The 18,755-nt window shown below is 55.9% G+C and overlaps 7 protein-coding genes across 7 annotated transcripts; 4 read left to right on the plus strand and 3 right to left on the minus strand.

The window, feature by feature from the left end:
- Positions 1-1,068: 1,068 nt before the first annotated feature.
- On the minus strand, positions 1,069-2,418 carry PLICBS_004059 (uncharacterized protein; the record flags this gene model as incomplete). Its single annotated transcript, XM_018326731.1, has 1 exon — positions 1,069-2,418. One exon carries the CDS (start codon positions 2,416-2,418, stop codon positions 1,069-1,071), a length of 1,350 nt encoding a protein of 449 aa, XP_018175051.1.
- Positions 2,419-2,967: 549 nt separating this feature from the next.
- Positions 2,968-4,063, minus strand: PLICBS_004060 (uncharacterized protein; the record flags this gene model as incomplete). Its single annotated transcript, XM_018326730.1, has 4 exons — positions 2,968-3,198; positions 3,263-3,370; positions 3,445-3,986; positions 4,060-4,063. 4 exons carry the CDS (start codon positions 4,061-4,063, stop codon positions 2,968-2,970), a joined length of 885 nt encoding a protein of 294 aa, XP_018175050.1.
- A 1,632-nt stretch (positions 4,064-5,695) lies between these two features.
- On the plus strand, positions 5,696-6,426 carry PLICBS_004061 (uncharacterized protein; the record flags this gene model as incomplete). The annotated part of the gene is made up of 2 exons (XM_018326729.2): positions 5,696-6,067; positions 6,136-6,426. The coding sequence occupies 2 exons, from the start codon at positions 5,696-5,698 to the stop codon at positions 6,424-6,426; spliced, it is 663 nt and encodes a 220-aa protein (XP_018175049.2).
- An 872-nt stretch (positions 6,427-7,298) lies between these two features.
- Positions 7,299-8,531, plus strand: PLICBS_004062 (putative low-specificity L-threonine aldolase 1; the record flags this gene model as incomplete). Its single annotated transcript, XM_065600377.1, has 1 exon — positions 7,299-8,531. One exon carries the CDS (start codon positions 7,299-7,301, stop codon positions 8,529-8,531), a length of 1,233 nt encoding a protein of 410 aa, XP_065456449.1.
- Positions 8,532-8,910: 379 nt separating this feature from the next.
- Positions 8,911-10,132, minus strand: PLICBS_004063 (uncharacterized protein; the record flags this gene model as incomplete). Its single annotated transcript, XM_065600378.1, has 3 exons — positions 8,911-9,243; positions 9,303-9,556; positions 9,613-10,132. The coding sequence occupies 3 exons, from the start codon at positions 10,130-10,132 to the stop codon at positions 8,911-8,913; spliced, it is 1,107 nt and encodes a 368-aa protein (XP_065456450.1).
- Positions 10,133-12,322: 2,190 nt separating this feature from the next.
- PLICBS_004064 (uncharacterized protein) lies at positions 12,323-13,180 on the plus strand (the record flags this gene model as incomplete). The annotated part of the gene is made up of 2 exons (XM_065600379.1): positions 12,323-12,605; positions 12,663-13,180. 2 exons carry the CDS (start codon positions 12,323-12,325, stop codon positions 13,178-13,180), a joined length of 801 nt encoding a protein of 266 aa, XP_065456451.1.
- A 1,805-nt stretch (positions 13,181-14,985) lies between these two features.
- Positions 14,986-16,975, plus strand: PLICBS_004065 (uncharacterized protein; the record flags this gene model as incomplete). The annotated part of the gene is made up of 7 exons (XM_018326726.1): positions 14,986-15,252; positions 15,306-15,446; positions 15,498-15,768; positions 15,825-16,132; positions 16,190-16,339; positions 16,407-16,791; positions 16,854-16,975. The coding sequence occupies 7 exons, from the start codon at positions 14,986-14,988 to the stop codon at positions 16,973-16,975; spliced, it is 1,644 nt and encodes a 547-aa protein (XP_018175046.1).
- Positions 16,976-18,755: the final 1,780 nt, after the last annotated feature.

The following is an 18,755-nucleotide window of genomic DNA, read 5'->3' on the forward strand; positions in this document are numbered from 1 at the left end:
GAGGAAATGCGGGCAAATCTCGGGCGTTCCTGGCGGCAATAGGCATTCGGGGGACTGAAGAATGAGCTTCAGCGTTTCTTGAGTCGTCTTCTGACAACGTGTCGCAGTTTGTTCCTTGTGAGTGGCCATCTAGGGGGTTGGGGGGGCGAAGCTGCCGCCCTGCCGCCAATCCAGCAAACGCTCCACGGTCCATTGACACGGTCACGCTGTTGTGGTTACGGAGTAACTCCTGGAAGTGGCGTGGAGACCAGCAAAAGATTTCGGCAAGGTCATCAGCATCTCATGCGATACATCTCGAAAGCTTTCCCCCCCCAGAGTATCCGAACACGCCAGGGCAAAACAGCGGGCACTGCATCCTCTGCGGCAATTACCTACATCGGACTCATGCACTGCTGCAGATCTACTTGAGACAACTCCGTAGCTGGCCGAAGATCAGCGCATAACGTTGCTCGTTCTTTCTCAGGCCGTGTTTCAGTGGAGTGGCTTGCTGACAGCCTGCAATGTCGCCAAAAAGGAAACAAAACGCAAATGAGACACCTCATGTCATTGCGAATCAACCAAGGTGACGTGGTAGGTCCTGTTGCCGGTCACTGGTGGACAGCACCATCAGGCTCACATCCAAACGGCGCACGTTTCCCACAGTTCCTTGCCGCATACACCGCAAGAACTGTCTATACGTTATGCATACGAAGCTAATCAATTCCTCCAGCTTGGATGTGAGTCTCAACGGGGTCTGATGCGGTCTAATTCCCGGATTGATGAATGTGGCCAAGCCCAATACCATTGGACGGTTGCTGCCCAATATTGTCATGTCCCAGGAAAGAGCCTGGAGCGATGCATGTTCAAGTATCCTTTCTGTGCTTACGAGTTTCTTCGTGCGAATGGGTTCGCTCTCCTCTTCTGTGGGAATTGGCAGATGTCGCCATTTATAGTGTGTCTAAAGGCCCTGTGACCGTGCCGAGATCAAGCAAAACCACGAAATGTCTCTAGTATGTTTGCCACAACGGGCGCATCTATTGAATGTGAACAAGTTGACACTAGGAGCTGTGACTGTGAAAGCGTCTGAATTCAATATGCAAGGGCCAGCTCCCCGCGAATTGGCTGGTTCTTCTTTCCATTACCAGGAATTGCCCCCGGAACCCAGGCAAGTTGCACCCCTTTCCGGAAAAGGAGGCAGTAGCTTGAACCTCCGTAGTGGAACATGCCAACTTCTTCACCTTTCGCCACGGGCTTCGGCCAACCTGTGCTAAACTTTCCTGCAATCTCACATGTCGATACATCAGCTGCGCCGAGAGAGATGAGACACATTAGACCGATCGGGTCGGGCGCTTGGATGAACAAGATGGCTCGGGTAGCGACATGGCTGCAGTAGACTTCGTGCTGATGTGTGCTCTCTTGGTCCGCGTCATCCAGCCCTGCAGCTTGCGTCTTCGCAAAGTACTTTCCCTGGATTATCCTTGCAAAAACCACATCTCCTTCCACCGGACAACTCCAGCGATGATATGACGTTGAGCTCAGGACAGCCTGGTATACTGTGCCGCCGACGAACTGGTCCGCAAGTTCGTGATGATCTAGCATCTCGGCTACTGAGTAGTTCTGGCCCTTCATCCAGAATTTATCGTATTTTTTGACGTTCATTTTCAACGCAAGAGGTATGGACTCGCACGCGTGTACCACCCATGCAGGGTTGCTAGGATAAGAGACGGGGCGGAACCGGTCAATATCCCTGAATTTGCGCGTGAAAAATTCGTCCCAAGTCCTATAGCCCCAATGGACTGGGTCCCCTGCAGGATCGCAGCTGAAGATGGCTCGAAACGAGGCCCAGGGCACAACACCGATGTTGGCGTCTTCCTCGATGACTTTCAACGCCGTGTTGCAGAGCCAACCTCCATCCTCAGTTGTGAGAACGTATTGCGACTTGGTGGTTTTTAGAACTCGTTCTCGCCAGGTGTCCAGAATGGTTTTGAGCCTTTCGTTGACATCCTCCCGTAGGAAGAACGCATATCCGCTCGGCGTACTCATCGGCCAGTCCAACAGGATGTTGAACGGCTCTCCAATAATTGCCATACGATCCTTGGTCATGTTCCAGGCTGGCGCAACCTCATTCATGACTACACTGACGAGCCGGAGCAGGTGGCGATAGTCCCGGATAAGTTTGTGCTCTGAAGGATTGCCCTTGTAGGGGTCCTTGTTCGGTATTTCATCGAGCATTGCTGAAGCCAACATGCGAATTTCGGCTTTACCCTCAATAAGGTCCTGGAGGTCCTGGACGATCGGGTCCAGTGGCGTCTTGGCTCGGCCATCGACGTCTTTGATGAAGCCTCGTAGCCAGGGAGCCAATTTGGGGGATCCATACGGCAGACCGCTGACGCGGAGAGCAGAGCAGCACGCTAATGGGCTAAAAAGATGCACCGTCATGGTGGGAAGGGTGCTGGAGAGCTTTGCGGCCGGAAAAGACGAAAGGTGGTTTTGACTTCATTTATGTACTGGACAGACCTTGCTATCCACGGCGCACGAGAACAAAGTCCATCTTCAGGCCAAGTCTTCTTCAGGATCCCTTACATATATCACCACAGTACAGGGCACCGTGGTTTTGTGCAGTTCGGCCACTGGGATACCCCGAGTGCATCCAGCGTGCCCCGCAAGGTCAGTATTAGATGCTGCAGCTGGCGGCACCTCCGTTAGACACAGATCTCGGCAATTGACACACAAACCACGAACACATGACTTGGAGGTCTCGCCGTGGAAATTCCTGGCCGGATACTACCTGCATGTCTTTCGTTGTGACAGGTTTGAGACACGCTGCATGTCCGTGCTCCAAAAGAAACCGCTCAGGTCTCGATAATACGGGCCCCCCAGGCGGAGACTCTTGAGGCTCTCCAACGGCGATCCTTCAACTAGTAAGCGCGCACTGCATGTGAAAACAGGGGCTGACTGCGGAAGAAAGGCAGGCGTGAAAGACACGTGCTAGGATCTGAGAAACTTGCACACTGCCTCGCCCCAGATCTCGCTGCCCTTGTATTTGGCCATGGCAGGGACGTTTCCCTTGGACAGGCCACCGATCGCGTCCGCGAGGGCCCCTCCCTGCCCCTCGGCTTTGATATCTTCCAGAGGGTACAGGTACGTCTTGTACATTAGCACGATGGCGCGGGATGATGGCAGCCTATACAGGTGCTGAAGTTCCGTTCGGAGGTGCGCCTAGAAGGACAAGCGCGCCAAGTGGTCAGATGTAATTCCCCTGTTCGTGGTGTGGGTCACGAACCTTGCTTATATCTACGTCAGTTTGCTGCTGCCGTGACGTTTCGTGAAATGCGTAGAGGGCGTTCTCGCCGTGGCTGAGCCTCAAGCCACCATGCACGGTGATGGCCCACTATGTTGCCGACGCGGTAAGCAAATGACATAAACCAACACGTCAAGTAATGCCATGGCCCGGCCGAAACGCACATTGTAGCGGCGGGTTAGCCGGCCGACGGCGAGCCGGTCGAACCACCTCGTCATGCTCAGCCCCAGTTTCTCCTCATACCCCGGCACAGGGGCATGAACGAAGCTGAGGGGCTTCTCCAGCAGCGGGGGCAGATCAAATCCGCTTGTGAAGCAGACGACCCATCCCTGTATCGTGTACTCGCCTCTGGTCCCGTCCGGTGGTGGCATGAGGAAAATAAAGTCCTCGTCGACGAGCGTGCCAAGGCGCTGCATCGTGGCATCCGTCGCGCTAGGAGCCCGCTGAGGGTACGTCTCCGCCGAGGCGAGGTTCTCAAGAACAGCTTCTCCCCCATCTACACGAGTCCTGAACAGCGTGGGGTAGCGCTTGGGGAGATAGAATCCCGCCAGATACTCGTAGAGTTCCCGTATTGCTGGCTCCGCCCTCGGAGTCGCTCGCATGGATGAAGTGGGGTGTTCTCGCAAGATGTCGCGGCGTAGTTGCAGGCGTTTGAGGAACTCGCTGTCAATGGTGACGAGATCGGACGTGCTGGCGTTGCTCACCCCTGTGCCCACCCATCTGTCAGAGCGCAGATCGGCACATCAAGACAATGGGTGGCTGAGTGGGAATGATCTTACCCATGGTCATATAATATCGTGGCTTATATGGTCGAAGCTTCATTGGAGGAGTGATGGCCCAGTCAAAGTCATGGCGCGGTTCGATGTTCCAGAGCGGCCCGTCACGAGCCGCGTCTTTCGGTGTGACGAGTTGCTGTTTGAGAGCCCAACGGCGTCTACTACCCCTGCCCACAAGTTAGCGCCTTTCGAGCCCTGTGAACGTGCGAAAGCAAAACTCCGTTACCAGCGACATAGGCGGCCGAGTAAGCTCCTCGCTGCGAAGGCGAAGACCACGACGCCGATGATATGAGGGATATGAAGTGCGATGGAAGCTTGAATCCCAAGTCCCATGATCATGGCTATTCAGAACGCGAAAAGGCGGCAAAAAGAGTCCTGTAAAGGTTGCGGCGTATGCGTGTCGTTGGTACTGGCGCTTGCATTAGGTGTCGGCAACTTTAGAAATCTGGCGGCATGTCCCGCCCATTATAAGAGGCTTGTCACATTAATGACACAAAAGCGCTTCTTGGAGAAAAAGGGCGAGGCTGTTGGGGCAGTCGAGCAACATGTCGGCTCAAGATCGGCTCCATCACACCGTCACTCATGCTCCCACTTCCCACATCATGGCGGAAGTCACAGACTTGACCCCTGCCGCGGAGTGCCATGACTTGAGACAGCATTCACCGATGGGAGCACAAGACACAACTAGCAAGATGGCTCCTTGAGAATACCAATGTATCGCTAGTATTTCAGTGTCAATATCGCTCACAATAACGTGCAGGGTGGCAATTTTGCTGTTGATCACGACTCAGAGCACGCCCCTTGGCGGTGTGATCTTACTGAGACTTTCGAGCTCAAAGCTGGCAGTGTTGTTGTCACAACTCCTGACGGCTCGGACAATGCATCCCGTCTTGCATGGCAGCTGCTGCTTCCGAGACCTCAGGTAGCCACAGGTCAGGATGGCCGATCCAAGCTTTACCACTATGGCCAACACTGTCGTAGCCTCATGTGAGTGACTGTCGCTTGTCATGCAGGCGCAGGTTCAAAGGTTCCGCATAGCTGAACCGCGGTGTTCTGCGCCTTGCTATGCCGGGACGGATCTGGTGCAGCGCAAGGTCCCGTCTTGTTGTGGGTTTAGCCGGTTTACCAGTTGGATAAATCCAACCACCGCCGGCAGACCTAGATGAGTCTGGTGGCTGACTATTCCATCCTCTCGTCCTCGACCACACAACTACTGTACATACAATTGGTGTAAAGATGCTTCGTCACATTCGCCACGTTCCTCGCCCCGAGGGGAGGACACCCTGGGCAAGGTCCGTTTCGAACGTGGCACCCACCACATTTAGCCCTACCCACAGGAGACCACAGCTTGTGAAGCAGCCTGCTGCTGCCACTGTGCTCGGCCAGTGGCGATCGCGATGGACAACCACAGACAGTGTGCCCCTGAGTCGCGATAGCGTGCTTGACCTGCTCTACGGCAGGACGCCGCTCATAAAAGAGCCAGGATTTCTCACTCCGGCGGAGTGCTCCAGATATGAGCAGAAACTGAGCCCACTCGTTACCCCCTACATCCACAACACCGGGCCAACCTTGCGGAAGGTAGGCATCGCGCAATTTGAGTATCAGGCTCAATCGCAAAAGGACCTTAGAACACGCAGTGATGGTAGGGATCTTGAGCATGAATGTGCTGTGGAATCTTGTTGACAGATTTGTAGAGCAGGACAAGTACTTCGAGGATGCCAAGAAGTGGGAGGACTTTCACTGCAAGCTATCTGCTGAAGAGGGACTCGATGCATGGTATCGAGTGTTTAATCGCATTGCCGGCTTCTTCCCAGACTGGGACGTCCAGATCGCTTCCGAGGCGCCGGGGCGTAGTTATTTCTCGGGTATCTTCCGCGCTCTCAACGACTCGACGCACCTGCACTGCGACTTTGCACCGTACGACAGCCATACCGAGGACTGGATCATCAACTCAGTCGAGTACCAAATCGTGTTTAACCTCTATCTAGCTCCTGTGAGAGACGGGCGGACAGTAAGTCGTTTAAGCTATTTCTCTTTACAGCTTTATCTGGTTCTTGATGGTCTGACAGGAGTCTACAGATCGTATACGACGTTCAGTGGACACAGGATGCACTCAAGCAACGCGACCCAGACAGTTACGGATATCACCATGACCTGGTATCTGGAGCGCGTAAGGTCTATTGCGAACCGACCCTCGGGGCACTCTGCATGTTCAACTCACGAAACATGCACGAGGTGGAAGCCGTGACGCCAGAGGAGATGCCGTCGCTGGGACTCAAGTATAGGCCGCGGTTGTGCCTGAGCAGCTTCATGGGTCTGTTGCCGAGTTCAAAGTCTGGCGGCAAGCCGCGGTTGATCTTTTGGTCGTAAGATGGGAGGCATGTCACTGGTCAACCTAGCTGCATAGTCTGTCACTGGTCAACCTAGCTGCATAGTCGAGCCCTAGGAACATACTGAATAAACTTTTCATTCGTCAATGCCAACTAAAAGAATCAAGCCCCATTTTGAAAGACCGCAAGGTACATTGTCTCTGTGCAGAGGGAGGCGGAGAGCGGGGTTGCCATTGGGTATAGCTCGGGGGGGGAGGGGGACGCTCCAGCCCCAGACGGCGTGCGTTGTTCATGCCATGTTCAGCTGGGTCACTGCTGAGACGGTGTCTTTGTTACCTTTTCTTTTGCCATGTACTGTGTTACATTTTCGCTGCTGCCGTGTTTCGGCTGCCGCCGTTTTGCGAGCATTGTGTTCCGGCATATCCGCGGAAGCGGTGTGACTTGTTGTCATAACATCGTCCTGCTCCGAGACACTACGTTAGTCCCTTGGATGGTGCATGTAGACGCTGACGTATCTGAGGTTTGGCATTGGAGTGCCAGCGGTCTGATGCGCCTCTCAGCGCGATGGCTCTTGACAAGGCCGGATGTCAAGCAGGATTAGGGGCGCGGGTTGGCAAAAGATCTGCCCTGCTAGGTGTGCTTGGGGCTATTTGGAACAGGGATTCGAAGGTCTGCATGGCCCACTCCAAATCAGCTTCGGCCAAGCAGCTACCACAACAAGTGTCTCTGGCACAATCAGTTTCGCAGACTGCCAATGCATTGATCAGAACTCAACGCATCTCTCCTTCCTCCGGAAGCGGATCGCAACCGTCGTCGCCTATATATCTCGTTGAGCGACGGACTTTTTGGCCCGACAACATCTCGCATTACACGGAGTGGGCATCGTCCAGGCCTTGAGTACATACACAGCTGATGGATTCCCACACTGTTATCCTGGAGAAGCCTTGGCGTTTCGAACGTCCGCCGGCGTCTGTTGATGTTGACGCCAAAACCAGCCGACGTGGCCACCAGGTTCTCGAACTCGAGAAGCAAAGACAGCCTGAGCCCAATTTGGCGTGGTCGCACAGCGATGAGGCCTCAAACGACTTCCGGTCGGACATTTTCACGAAGCCGACGCTGCCCATGCTGGATGCAATCATAAACACCACCCTCGGGGATAATGTAATGGAAGAAGATTCAACCACCAATCGCTTCCAAGAATACGTTGCCGAGCTGGTGGGCCACGACGCCTCCCTGCTGGTCATGTCGGGGACCATGGGAAACCAGGTGGCCCTCCGAACAGCTCTAACCGCGCCGCCTCACTCAATCCTTGCCGACCACAGAGGCCATATCGTCACCTTTGAGAGCGGTGGCGCGGCGGCCATGTGCGGTGCTTTGATCAGAACGGTTGTTCCGTCCAACGGTCATCACCTCACTCTCGATGATGTAAAGAGGCATGCCACCTTGACGGACACAGTCTACGACTGCCCAACCAGGATCATCAGCTTGGAGAACACGCTGTGGGGTACCGTAATGCCTCTCTCCGATATGCGCGCCATCTCCCAGTGGGCGCGATCGCAGGATCCCCCCATACACATGCATCTAGACGGAGCCCGCCTGTGGGAAGCAGTTGCCACCGGCGCCTTTACCCTGCGGGACGTTGGGGAATGCTTCGACAGCATGCAGCTGTGCTTATCAAAGGGCCTCGGGGCGCCCATTGGCAGTGTTGTGACGGGTAGTTTGGCCTTCATCAAGCGAGCCAAGTGGAGTCGCCATTATCTCGGCGGCGATATCCGTGCCGCCGGTCTCATCTCGGCGCCGGCGAGGGTAGCCATCGACGACGTCTTCCTCGGTGGCAAGCTGAGGGCAGCACAGGACAAGGCGAAGCGGGCCTCAGCCTTGTGGGTTGATCTCGGCGGGAAACTGCAAGCACCAACGGAGACGAACCAAATCTGGCTTGACCTAGATGCCTCGGGCCTGACGCATGACGACTTCTACCCTGTGGCCGGGCAATTTGATCTCAAAATGATGGACCTGATACCTGGGCGTGTTGTCCTGCACTACCAGATCACCGAGCTGGCATTCGCCCGACTCTGTAGTTTCTTCAAGGCTCTCCTGCCTAGAGAACAGCGCACTGGGACTGTCGAAAACACACTCGAGAATTAGCATACCTAGAGTCTACTATTAAGTAGTAGCTGCGTCGGCGGTAGGAGAATAAACGAGCCGGAGTTTGCTTCACCACCTGCTGCATGTGGTCCTTGTGGGCCATTGAACGCATTTGATCGCTGTTGCATCAATTTGCATGACCATGACTTCATTTTGGTCTTTCGTTCCATCTAGATGGTCTAGTAAAGTCAAGCAATATGGTGCTCACATGTCTGCTGATGTACAGCCTGCGGATTCAATGCCCTCATTCCTGCCTTCAGCATCTGCAACCGCCTCCTCCCAATCCCAGCGATAGAGCCACCAGAATTCGACCACGCTTACACTACAGGCACCGTTAGTCGACATGCTCCATAGCTCGGCAGCGCTTTCGAACCGTGACTTACATGCCCAAACCAACCGCGATGCCGGTCCAGAGCCCGTATATTTGCCAGTGGAGAAGGAAAGCCGTGCTGAAGGAGATTGGAATCGCGATCAGGTTGTATGCAACCAGGTTGAGGTAGCCGCCGAATTCCTGGTACCCGATCCCTCGCATCAGGCCGTGTGAGATGGCCGACGTGGCGTCGAAGAACTGCATGACCATGACGATGGGAAGAGCTTTAGTGATGATGCTGACGACTTCCATGTCATCGGTGAACCAATACGGGATGTGGTATCGCAGCGCAGCCGTGAGGACGGTGCACAACGTCGTGACAATCAGCCCAAGCACAACCACCTGTATCGTGAGGCATCAGCCAACTTTCCACTGCGTGGGGAATACGGGCGATAACTGACCACCACTGCCGCCATCGTTGCCGCATCGGTTGCCTTGGCACCGATCAAATTGGCAACGCGGATGGAAGCGGCGATCGATATTGCGAGGGGCACGGTCCAGGTTATTTGCGTCAGGGTCACCAAAGCACTTTGAGCGGCTAGCTGCGCCGCGCCAAACTGGGCGCACGCGATGGTGAGGATTTCGTCGGCGGCGAATTCAGCCACGTGCATGACCATGCCTGGGATTGCCAACCGCATCATTGGCTCTTTGGTGACTGTCAGAGTCCTCGCTGTGCGTGATGGCGTCTCAAACGGGATCGACGTGACTTACTCCAGTTCGAAAGAGCCTTTTTTGAGAAGCCGCCCCAGCACTGATACCCGTCTATCAGCCACAGATAGAGGAAAAGCAACAGAGCCATCAGGTTCTCCGTAAAAACGATGGCAATCGGTCCTCCGATGAAGCCCCAGCCGAGATGCCAGACCAAGGCCCACATGAGGCAGGCATTGAACGGGGCGACAAGCAAGAGGACGTAGGTCGCGGCGTTGAAGATGCCCTGGGCTTGGGCGTAGCGCTTCCCGCATTCGAAGAGAACAAAGGCCGGGACGCGAAGGATCATGATCCTCAGGTAAAGCCCTGTCAACTCTGCCAGCTCACGATCCGGGAGGATGGGTGCGAGCACATCGCCGGCCTTCCACCACAGCGCCATGAGCGGGGCAGTGCAGAGCAGTATGAAGTACACCATACGCTGCGTGTGGATGCCAACCAAGTGCTTGTTGCCGGACCCAAAAGCCTGGCCTGCCAGCGTGTCGAGGCTGTTCGCAAGGCCCTGGATAATGGTGTTGCCTATCATGTTGGTCGTGATGCTGGCCACTGATATTCCGGTATTAGCACACTCACAGCACCGTCTTGGGGCCCCTCTCCGGGCTGCGAGCGCAGGATAGGACATGGATGAGCTACCCACAGCTAACAGCGCCGAGCTCCCTCGTCCCAAGCCTGCCCACGATGAAGATACTCACGAAGTTGATGCCGCGTTGGAATACCTGCGTCATCAACAATGGCACTGACCAGGCTGCTATCGTCGTGGCCTCCTGACGCCATGTGGTTTTAAAACACCGTAGCACAGGCCGCTCATGGGGTTCGATCGAGGACGGGACTTCCTGTCTCCAGGATGAAGGCACTGTTGAAGCCTGGTTGGGTAGCAGGGGCGATGTTTCAGTGCACCTGGTGCCATTGTAGTGCACCGAGTCGTCCGTTTCATCTAGCATTGACCGTGGCATCTTGATGCCTGTGAAGGATAGATATAGGCCCAAACTCGGACACGGCCACCTGCAATACTAGGTGGCGCGTCTGTGCGACCTTTGACTCTCCATCAGCGTTGGCCGCGAATGCCTCGAGTACTCCATGTGCGTGCGTTTTACATGGTCTTTGGCCATTGCGGGACTTACGGAGAACAGGTTATACTTTGTACTCGGATGCGTCCAGGTGTTGCTGGCTTCTTTCTTTATTTTTAATCTTCTTGAAGCGGGCTTCAACGTCTTTTTAACGATCGCGCGGGCATGGCAGGCAGCAGTGCCAGCGCGAAACCGACCCTGTCTTGGAATCGGGACGGCTCGCCGGCAAGGGACCGGCCGGGGGGCTAATGAGGACGGGTGATGTTGATTTCACCGTGCGACATGGGAGACGACGGGCGTGACGGGGCCTCACAATGGCGAATGAAGAGCGATGACGGATGGCAACCTTTGAGACATGCATGAGCACGTCTTGGTTGCTCCTCGACTTTCAGTCCAGTGCTTGCTCAGAAAAGCTGAATAGCAATCCGGCCGGGCCCTCCTGCTGCGAGTGCACAGTCTGGCATCCTTTCCTCGTGCCATGCCGGCTGTCTTGGCCCCCCTCGTAGCTCTTTTTCATGCGACGCAATCGACATTTCGACGATGGCTACAGCACAGATCTATGCAATGCCACCCACTTCACGTATGGAGTAGACGTCCGCAACGAGAACTGCATGTTTTCGGTGCGTGTTTCATGCGACTGCGGGCATGATCACGTCGAAGGCATGGCTCCTCGTCCGGCATTGGCGCGTTGGGGTGACGTTTGACCCAACGGTTCCCTCATCTGTTCCCTCATCCGCCAGCCACGAAAGCGTGGAGCATATCGCGCGGGGCCTACGACAATCCCTTGTGTGCCGTCCAAGACAAGTTCCGTGTCGCAGAGTTGGAAGTGAACTGGTTCGATAGAGATCATCAGTTGGCTAATTGAACAGTCGAATCGGACAGAAGCGACTGAAGAAGACGCATAGCTAGGCCATGTTGAGGGTGGCTTAGGTGCGACTTAGGTGCCACGCAAGCACTACTTAGGCGCTGCTTAGGCTGCTCAGGCGCTACGTAGGGTAAAGCGGCGGGTGCTTGGGAAATGACTGAGAGAGGAAAGTCCAAATGTCGGGATTCAGATCGTGTACTCACCTGTGCCGGGACTAGATGGTGGCCAACGCACTCGTGTAGATTCGGCAAGGCGGCACAGCGCCGGGCCGCGTCCGAAAGCCGAGAGGGGACCCCGCCAGGCGGCGGCCCAGCGACTCCGCTACAGTTCCGCAAGGTCCGGCAGCCTAGCCGGGCTGCGGACTTGGATTACGCGTAATTCGAGCCGGGCAAGCAGCGAGTCCGAACATGAAATCCGTCGTGCCGTGTCGGGTGGGCACTATTGACGGTCGCCCTCCGCTGCCGTTCTGGGTTTCCGAACGGCGTCGGGACTTTGCTATTTTTGACACTGGAATGCGAATCCTCTCACAACTGACCATGGCCACGACCTTCTTAGTTGCGGTGCTCGGTACGATGGTTTGCCCGCGGCGGTAAACCTGTGCAATGCGATGCAACTAGAAGGCATCTCGATCGAATTCGCAAATGCCAGGTTGCGATCATGGACTTACTTAAAGGCACGTCTTTCACTGGGTATGAACGCTCTTCTCATGTCATCTGGCAACCAATCAAGCGCAACATCTCCGGGAGTCTTGGGTCCTTATAGACCTTCACATAATCCCATCAAAATGTCCAAGAAAATCGTTCTCATCACTGGTGCCAACACAGGCATCGGCTTCGAAACCGCCAAAGCCCTACTAAAATCCTCTGAGCCATACCACGTCTTCGTTGGCAGTCGCGATGCGACCAAGGGCGAACAGGCTGCTGCAGCGCTGGCGAAGGATATAGCTCAGACTACCAGCACATTTGAGACGATTCAAATCGATGTCACCAGCGACGAGTCCATCAATCAGGCCGCAAGGATTGTCAAGGCCAAGTTTGGCAGGCTAGATGTTCTTGTCAATAACGCTGGTTCGTGAACGGACCCCCTGTATTATCTGCCCCGGAATCACTAACCCCCAGCGCCAGGGGCGGCCTTTGACAGCACGTTCGACGCCGACATTGCCAAATTTCGCGACGTCTTCAAGAAGGCCTACGACGTCAACGTGTCGGGTGCTCAGGTCACCACGGCGGTTTTCACGCCGCTACTCCTCGCAGCGAGCGCTCCCCGTATCGTGTTCTTGACTTCGGGCATGTCTACCCTTCAGGGCAACGCCGAGACATTTTTTCCGCCGTGGGCGCCGAACCCAGCGGGCGGCTGGCCCAAGACGGATCTGGTGGCGACGCAGAGCTACAAAGCGTGCAAGGCGGCGCTCAACATGGTGTTCCTTACGTGGCACTGGATTCTGCGTGACGACGGGGTCAAGACCTTTTGCGTCAGTCCCGGCTTCCTGGCGACGAACCTGGGTGGGCGGCCAGAGCTTCTGAAGCAGATGGGGGCGCAGCACCCCGAGATTGGGGGCAAGCTGGTGAGGGCGGTCGTCGAGGGCGAGCGGGATGCGGACGTGGGAAAGGTCATCACCAGTGATGGGGTCCAGCCGTGGTAGGCTTCGTGTTGGCAGCGCGAGTGTAATGGCAAGATGGGCAACTGTACAGTGCATACTGCGTGTTGTGGTCGTTATCATTTAGCTGGTATCAATCTCAGATTGGGCTTCCCTCCTCACGACGCCGGCGTCGCCACTGCGATCTTCACAAACAGGACCAAGCCGTATGCTCCCATCACCACAGTTCCCTTCCTTTCGCCAGAATGTTGTCGCAGCGTCTGGCGCGCGACATTTTAGAGCTTTTGAACCATCATCAGCACCTGCACTAAAGCCCCAGCGGGGGTGTCAAGGGTCTGAACCCACCGTGCGATATCTCTGTCGGAGAGATCTTTCGCTTGTGGCGCACTGCCACGTCTCAGGAATCGGACCCCGAGCAGGACCATGTTCCCTAGCACCACCAGCGCCGACACGCCGAGGAAAAGTTGATAGAATGTGGAATACGCTGACAAGAACATTTTGCGCAACGGTTAAGGTGTATGTAGAAGAGAAGAAGATCAGAGCTGCGCCGGCGCAGACGACGTTGTTGTGATGGTGTTGGCGGGAAAAGCGAAGAATGTATTGTCGTGACTGCCATTCCATTGTTGGCTCCTCATGGAGGGTTGCCCTCAATGAGCGACGGGGTCACGGGCGCATGTCGGCGCAGCTGAACAGAGCAGGACGGGGGCGAGCAGCTGGGCCGACATGTGAGCAAGCCACTGGAGCCTCATCGATGTCACAGCCGTCACACTGAGGACAGGTTCATCTCATGGCCTGACACAGCGCGAGCGGCGGGCACAGGTGCCAGTTTGAGGCATCGGGGACCTGGCCGTGCAAGAGTCTCGGCGACATGGTGGATGCAGCAGCAGCACAGGCTCACAGTTTCCCCCAGCGTCGACCCTGTGAGGCGGGGGAACGGCCGCTGTGACTTAAGCTTCACAGTCGCTGTGGCTGCCGAAGTGAGACATTCCAGTGGCAACCAAGCGGGAGATTTGGCGTTGAGCTCACTCACTCACTCTCTCATGACCAAGTGAAAAGTCATATGATACCCAGGCTCCAGGCGAAGGGTGTTCTGGCAGCCCTAGATTGGTGGAAGGCCAATCCTTGTTGCCATGTTCGCCCGCCGCCGGTGACAAGCTGCCCGTGTTGGTAAGAGTCTCGGCAGTGGCACTGCTGCCCCCGACCGTTCGCCTCTAAACGGCTTCGTTGACAGAATGACAGCCGTCCTTGCGACCGTCTCTGGGCGCCAAGATCTTCGACAATCACTCCATGTTCCCGTGATTGGCTCCTTACGCCCTCCTCGACGATTCCATCTGGATCAAGGCCGCCCAGCTCAATAACCCAGAGGCGATACCCCACCCCGCGCATCGTCAACCCGGGGCTCCGGTCCCGGTGTGGGACACGTCCCGGGCCCTGATTGATGCCCGCACAGTGTCGGGCTTGTCTCCAACTACCGTGTCCCAGGCTCAGAACCGCTCCAAGTTGCCGCGGGATGTCCGAGCGGCGCAAGCGCCCGGCCGCAAGCGTGGACTCGCTACCAAGAATCGGCCGAATGGAGATGCCAATCATACTGGCTGTTCCGTTTCTCCGGATTTGAGACGGGCAGCTGCAGCGTCGTCGGCCTACTTTTGGGCTTATCCGCATGGAGCGGGGTGACGATTACAACGACATCATGGGAGGGCGCGGGGAGCTGATAAGAAGTGCTTCGCGCGGGTGCAGCCTGCCTCGTCCCTGCATTCATGCTGCAACATTCTTGCAACTACCAACAGGTTGCCGGCACCTTTTGTTTTCACTCGCGTAAGGGACCAATCAGTCTGATTGAATCGGGCAAAATGGCGACCAAGTCGTGGGAAGAGCGGGTGGCCGACAAGAAGAGCCGCCTCGAAAAGACCATCCCGCCGGAATGGCGCATCAAGACGCCGCCAACTGGCGACTCCTTCATGTCCTACCCCAAGGAGAGCGGAATCCTGAGCAACGGTGAACTGGCCATCACAGAGTCCAATGCGACCGATCTGGTGCGCAAGCTGGCCGATGGAGAGCTCACCTCGGTCGCGGTCACCACCGCATTCTGCAAGAGGGCCGCCCTAGCACAGCAATTAGTGAGGATTGCGATCTTTAACAAGTTGCCATGAGCGGTGTTAACACATGTCAGCTCAACTGCAACCTCGAATTCTTTCCCGACATGGCGCTTGCGCAGGCCAAAGGCCTCGACGACTACTACGCCAAGCACAAGAAGCCAATTGGGCCGCTGCACGGTCTGCCCATCTCGCTCAAGGATCAGCTTCGTATCAAGGTCCGTCTCAGCAAGTGCAAGCCAGTCATGAACACTGCTGACCCAAGATAGGGCCTCGAGTGTACCATGGGCTACGTCGCCTGGATTGGCAAGTTTGACACCGAGGATTCGGTGCTGGTCGCGCTTCTGCGCAAGGCCGGCGCCGTCTTCTACGTCAAGACCAGCGTTCCGCAAAGTCTAATGGTCTGCGAGACCCTCAACAACATCATTGGGAGAACTGTCAATCCGCGCAACAAGAACTGGTCTTGCGGAGGCAGCTCCGGCGGCGAGGGCGCCATCGTAGGATTCCGCGGCGGCGTCATTGGAGTGGGCACGGATATTGGTACCTCAGCCCTTCAGGTGTGACCAATTTGAGCCTTTCTGCTAAGACGGTAACAGGTGGCTCAATTCGCGTGCCGTCGGCTTTCAACAACCTCTTCGGCCTGCGTCCAAGCCACGGTCGCTTGCCGTATGCCAACATGGCCAACAGCATGGAGGGGCAAGAGACGATTCACAGCGTTTGCGGGCCCATGTGCCACACGATTGATGACCTTCGGCTATTCGTCACGTCCGTTTTGGCACAGATGCCATGGCAGTACGACGCCAAGGTCATTCCCATGCCGTGGCGACCGGCCGAGGAAGAGAATATCAGGCGCAAAATGGCCTCTGGGGGTCTGACTCTGGGCTTTTACTCCTGTGACGGCAACGTACTTTGCTCCAACTACCGCCAAATTGGGTCTTTACTAACAGAAATTCTCACCTAGGTACTGCCGCACCCTCCTGTCCTGCGTGCTGTAGACACGGTTGTCACCAAGGCCAAGGAAGCTGGCCACACCGTGGTGTCGTGGGAGCCGTACAAGCACCCCTACGCAGTCGACCTCGCCAACAGAATCTACGCCGCAGATGGCGGTGCCGTAAGTTCACTCGCTTCGTTTCTTCAGCTGCCTTCCTGTACGTATACTTACGCTACTGCACCGTCAGGACGTCTTCACCACCCTCAAAGAGTCCGGCGAGCCCGCCATCCCCAACTTCAAGGACCTCATCAACCCGACTTTGCCCAAGCTCGACATCAATCGCACGTGGGACGCCAACCTTGAGAAGTGGAATTACCAGAACGAGTACCTTGCGAAGCTGCGCGAGCTCGAGGAGAAGCTCGGCCGCGAGGTCGATGCCATCATCGCGCCAATCACACCCACGGCAGCTGTCCGCCACGACCGCTTCAAGTACTACGGCTACGCGACCGCCATCAACGTGCTCGACTTTACGAGCGTTGTAGTGCCCGTCACTTTCGCAGACAAGAACGTGGACGTACAGAACGCGTCTTTTGAACCGCTCACCGAGATGGACAAGACTGTTCAAGCAGAGTGTAAGTTTCTACTCGTTTCCGTGTCCGGTTCAATAAGTTGCATAGGGAACTGACTGGAGTAGATGATGCGGAAGCGTACAACGGCGCGCCTGTAGCGGTCCAGATTATTGGGCGGAGGTTGACCGAGGAAAAGACTGTCGCAATTGCCGAAGAGCTGGCGAATTTGCTCGGGACCAACAAATGAGCCGATGCGAAATTGGTCTTCAAAAATTTGGAAATAATTATCCCTGTATGATCTTCTTATACATCGCAAGCACACACGAACCGTTTTCTCCCTAGGCATCATCACATCGATGAACTTCAAGTTGTGATGAATCCCACTTGGTTGGCGTACTTGAGGACTCGCTTGTGTTGGCGCCGGTGGTGGGCTACTGGAGACAGCTGCGGGCGGGTTGTGGGGTTGTTCCGCCGGCACTGTCCAGGTGAGCAGCACCCTGTGAGACATGCGACCCCAAGGGCAGATGCTCTACACCGGTGTGGGAGAAGCCTTCTCTTCCAGCGTGATAATTGCCCGTGATGAAACAGTACGGATTGAGTGAGCTACAAAGGAGACAACCTGCGCAACCTCAACCTGGCGGCTACCGCGAGCGAGATCGAGCGTGTTTTGTAAGCCACCCAATCGCAACATGCTCAAGCCGCCATACTTGCAACGATCTAATGCTGCCTACTCCGCCAACATGCACACTGTCGTCGTATCGGCTTGGCTGCTTTGGCAACTGCAATACCAAAACATTAAGGGCAATCTTTAAAGAAGCGAGCAAGTGGTCGCATGTGAAACGGCGCATGCGGCAGAGCCATCAAGGTGCCTAATGGCCCCCCCCCCCCCCCCCCCCCCATTCCTCAACTGTCAAAGTAACAGCGCATGCAGCGCTCAGATGCCACGAGCAGATATGCGCCATTTGGTAGCTGACCCACGACATTGAGTGTTGCGATGCCGTCAATATGGTATTAGAGACACGCGACGCGGATGCTTCAAGCAGCAAGTATTAAAACCCTCCGCTGCATCTCGCTTGGCCCCTGCAACCTCGGCTCAAGCTGGACCGCAGACATTAGACGTCAAAGTATCGACCCATACCCGTCGACTGTAGCACACTACGTCTATTATGGCACTCCCAGCACGGTTCGTCTCTAGAGCGTCTCCCATGCTCCATGGGCACCGCCGATACGAGTCAAAGAGAAGGCACTCAATCTCCGCGCCACGCCAGAACGGCCTGCCATCGTGGCCACGCAATGCGGTCCCGTCACCCCACGAGATCCTCGGAGTGAAGCCTGGCGAGACGTACTCGAAGGAGCAGTTCCATCGTCTGGTGAAGCTTTACCACCCCGACATGCGCGATGCCTCGGTGGAGCGTACAATTTCCCATGCGGTCCGCCTGGAGAGATACCGCCTTGTCATTGCCGCACACGACATCCTCAGCGACCCGCAAAGGCGGCAGCTTTACGAAAGGCATCATATAGGATGGAGTTCTAGTCAGCGACCGGCGACGTCACAGAGTGCAAGTTCGTGGGATAGGCCAACGCATCATACCGAGTCGCCGAGCCCTATGCGTCAAAAGCCAATTTACACGTCCAATGCCGCCTTCGCCATGCTCCTGTTGGCGTTGGCAATGGTTGGCGCCGTGTCGCAGGTCAAGCGCCTCCGGTCCAATCGGGAGAGGCAGAGGAGACTGCAAATCGTGCTGCAAGATGCTATACTGGAGGAGCTTCAGACATGGGCCAGCATACTCGGTGGTCAATCGCGTGACGACCGCATCATGGCATTCCTGGCGAGAAGACACGGTGTGCCGGAACAACTTCAGCGATGGGGTTCGACGTATGCACCACACTTGCACGGGGAGAATGTTCAATTTGTTTCCCCTGCTGTGAAAGACTAGACCTGAACTATTAACACAAATATGAATCAAGAGGATATCGGCGTTTGTACGTAGAAGAGTCGAGCGGAATACGGCGACCTGGTGTCGCGT

The sequence above is a fragment of the Purpureocillium lilacinum genome, assembly GCF_023168085.1.
Source record: "Purpureocillium lilacinum CBS 284.36 DNA, scaffold_3, whole genome shotgun sequence".
Classification (NCBI taxonomy): Eukaryota; Fungi; Ascomycota; class Sordariomycetes; order Hypocreales; family Ophiocordycipitaceae; genus Purpureocillium; species Purpureocillium lilacinum.